At 47.7% G+C, this 2,951-nt stretch overlaps 1 protein-coding gene across 1 annotated transcript; it reads left to right on the top strand.

Moving 5' to 3' along the window:
* Positions 1-1,820: 1,820 nt before the first annotated feature.
* On the top strand, positions 1,821-2,519 carry LOC142644184 (uncharacterized). Its single transcript, XM_075818849.1, has one exon. It carries the CDS (start codon positions 1,821-1,823, stop codon positions 2,517-2,519), a length of 699 nt encoding a protein of 232 aa, XP_075674964.1.
* The last annotated feature ends 432 nt before the right edge of the window (positions 2,520-2,951 follow it).

Below are 2,951 nucleotides of genomic sequence, written 5' to 3'. Positions count from 1 at the left end.
TTGCCCTATAACATGTTCAGCATGATTACCACTAATTTTTGGTTCTAGGATGATCAGAATGTCAAGACGATAGGCATTCATAAGATCCTGCACGATTTCAGACAGAAACGGGCATTGCCCGCTCCCCTAACATTCCAAGTTGCTATTTTCATGGATGCAGATGGAGGTGGAAGGTGCATCCGAGTAGGTTGAGCCTAAGAGGTGGACGATGATATCCTCTCATGTGGAGAGGGCAATGGAAAGGGCTGAAACGCCATCAGTGGATCCAAGTAAATTTTGTATTGCGGCGGCAGCACCACACACCCTAGACAAGATATGATGCTGGCAACTAGTGTTCTTAGTGACTCGGAGAAATGCGTTATAACCAACTTGTTGAGATGAAGGTCCACTGAGGACATCATTTCCTCCCCAGTCAAAAAGTTGACAATTGGGAAGGGAAGTGCAACGTCCCCGTTCGTCATGTTTTCTTGTGCTTGGGGTGCTGGGCTTGAAAGAGTGGCGAAGACCCATCTTGTAGACCGACGACGAGGCCAGATATGAAGAGGACGATCTGTTGGACCGGTGGGAGAAGGAGGCAGAGTAGGTGGCACCTCTTTTTGAGGATTTGGCTCCCACTCCAGTGAGGGTGGATCGTTCATGTCCATGCGGGTGGGAATCACCCTGGCATTCCATTGAATCGGTGTGCTCGAATGGAGCACCACCTGTAGAATTGGGATGGGCTGGGGTGAGGTGGGACGGTGGATGAGAGATATATGCGGAATAAGGTGATCTGGTATCATGGAGGGATAAAACGGGGGAGCATCGGGGTCGAGAGATGAGTTGTGATGGGACTGACGAAGTAAAACACGGATGAGATCGCCTCCACAGACAAACCTGACCGATTATCCGCATCACTGACAAGAATGTTAAGACCATTCAATGCTGCCAATAATGTCCCGGACCGTTACAAGACTAGCTGGATGAACCGTTAGAAACGTATTAAATCCCATTACTCAACTGGAGACGTTATCAAGGAAGACATTAACACCACAATGGCTAGAATCCAGAGGGATATATAAAGCCCTCACAACACCAATGCAAGGTACATACATAATCACAAGATATACTGAGCTATTTTTGGTATTTTGATTGTTATCTTCTTCCACACTAACTTTGGCATCGGAGGCATTGTGGCAGGCACCACATCGATGACCATTTGAGTGAGCTCTTGCTTCCGTCGCGACGCCGGAGTGTGACCGGCACTATCTGGACGAACTCATAACGACTGACGAACTTTTGCTTCATCAGTTTGGCGCCGTCTGTGGGAACGACATTCTCGTACTACAGTTTGAAAACGCAGTTCCTACCAACTTCGATATCCAAATGGAATCCAACCAGGATTCAGCGGTCTTGGCTCAGCAAGTTCAAGCTCTTGCAGCCACCGTCGAAGAACTCACCAGACAGAATCAGGAGATGAGACAAAGGCTACAGCAGGAGGAGAACCGATCAAGAGCTGTCCAAGAGGATGAAGGGGACAGCCTCGAGAGAAGTGACCGACGAAGGACCATTACTCCAAAGGAACAGCATTCTGATCTCCTCCAAGAAATGAGAAAGGAGATGGACGAATTGAGAAATGCCATCAAGGAGAAGACGGATCGAAGCCTAGATAGAATGGTCAGGGCAACAGATTCTCCCTTTACCATGGCAATCTTAGAACGACCAGTACCAGCAAAGTTTTGGTTGCCTCAACTTGAGCCTTTTGATGGGCTCAAGGATCCCCAAGATCACCTTAATACCTTGAAGACGACACTGGGCCTTCAACAGCCCCCTAATAAAAAATAATGTGTCATTCCGTCCTTACTACATTGAGGGGAGCTGGAAGAGAGTGGTTCACGAGACTGCCCACTTCATCCATTAACAACTTCGAGCAATTAAGTAGCGCCTTTCTGCGCCATTTTGTCGGAGGGCAACGTCCCAAGAGACCAACGGATCTCCTACTCACTATTAAGCAAGGGGAGAAAGAGACCTTGCGGTCATACGTGAAACGCTTCACTCGAGAGACCCTAGAAGTGGACGACGCAGACGATAAGGTACAGCTGACGACATTTAAAGCAGGGCTTAAGTCCAGAAAATTCGTCGTTTCGCTGGCAAAGAATCCGCCTCGGACGATGGCAGAGATGCTCCTGAAGGCCCAAAAGTACATGAATGCCGAGGACGCACTGGCAGCCATTGTGGACGAGGAAAGGCCAAGAAAGGAGGGAATGAAGAAAGACGAACGTAGGGGGCAAAAGAGGGAGCACCTAGGCCGTCGAGGAAGTGACGTAGATAAACGAAAGGACGAAAAATCTCCACGAACAGTAAAATTCACCCCTCTAATTATGCTTGTTGACAAAATTTTGACACAGATTCAGGATCAACATTACCTTCAATGGCCGAGACCTTTACATTCATCCCCTAACGTGCGTGACAAGAACAAATACTGTCGATTCCACAAAGATCATGGCCATTACACGGAGGATTGCCGAGACCTGAAAGGATAGATAGAGGAGTTGATACAGAAAGGAAAACTGTAGAAGTATGTGAAAAAGGGGGAGTCCAGCAGGTTCAGAGACGGCAATAAGAGCCAGCGCGAATCCTCATCCAAGAATGAGATCCGTCCATCCCAACCACCACAAGATGTGATCAGAGAGATAAGTATGATTGCAGGAGGGCCATTCATGGGGGGATCATACAAGTCTCTCAAGAAAACATGCCAGAGACAAGTAAATAACGTCCATATGGAACCCCCAATTAAAGTAGAGACGGACAAACCAGGATATGTTTTTCAACAAAGAGGATGCTCGAGGAGTAAGGTAGCCACATAATGACCCCCTGGTTATAACGCTCACAATCGAAAGGTTCAACACTAAGAGGATCCTCGTAGACAATGACAGCTCCACAGACATCATGTACTTACCGGCCTTCCAACAGTT

The sequence above is a fragment of the Castanea sativa genome, chromosome 7, assembly GCF_040712315.1.
Source record: "Castanea sativa cultivar Marrone di Chiusa Pesio chromosome 7, ASM4071231v1".
NCBI lineage: Eukaryota > Viridiplantae > Streptophyta > Magnoliopsida > Fagales > Fagaceae > Castanea > Castanea sativa.
This window is presented reverse-complemented; position numbering and strand designations above follow the sequence as displayed.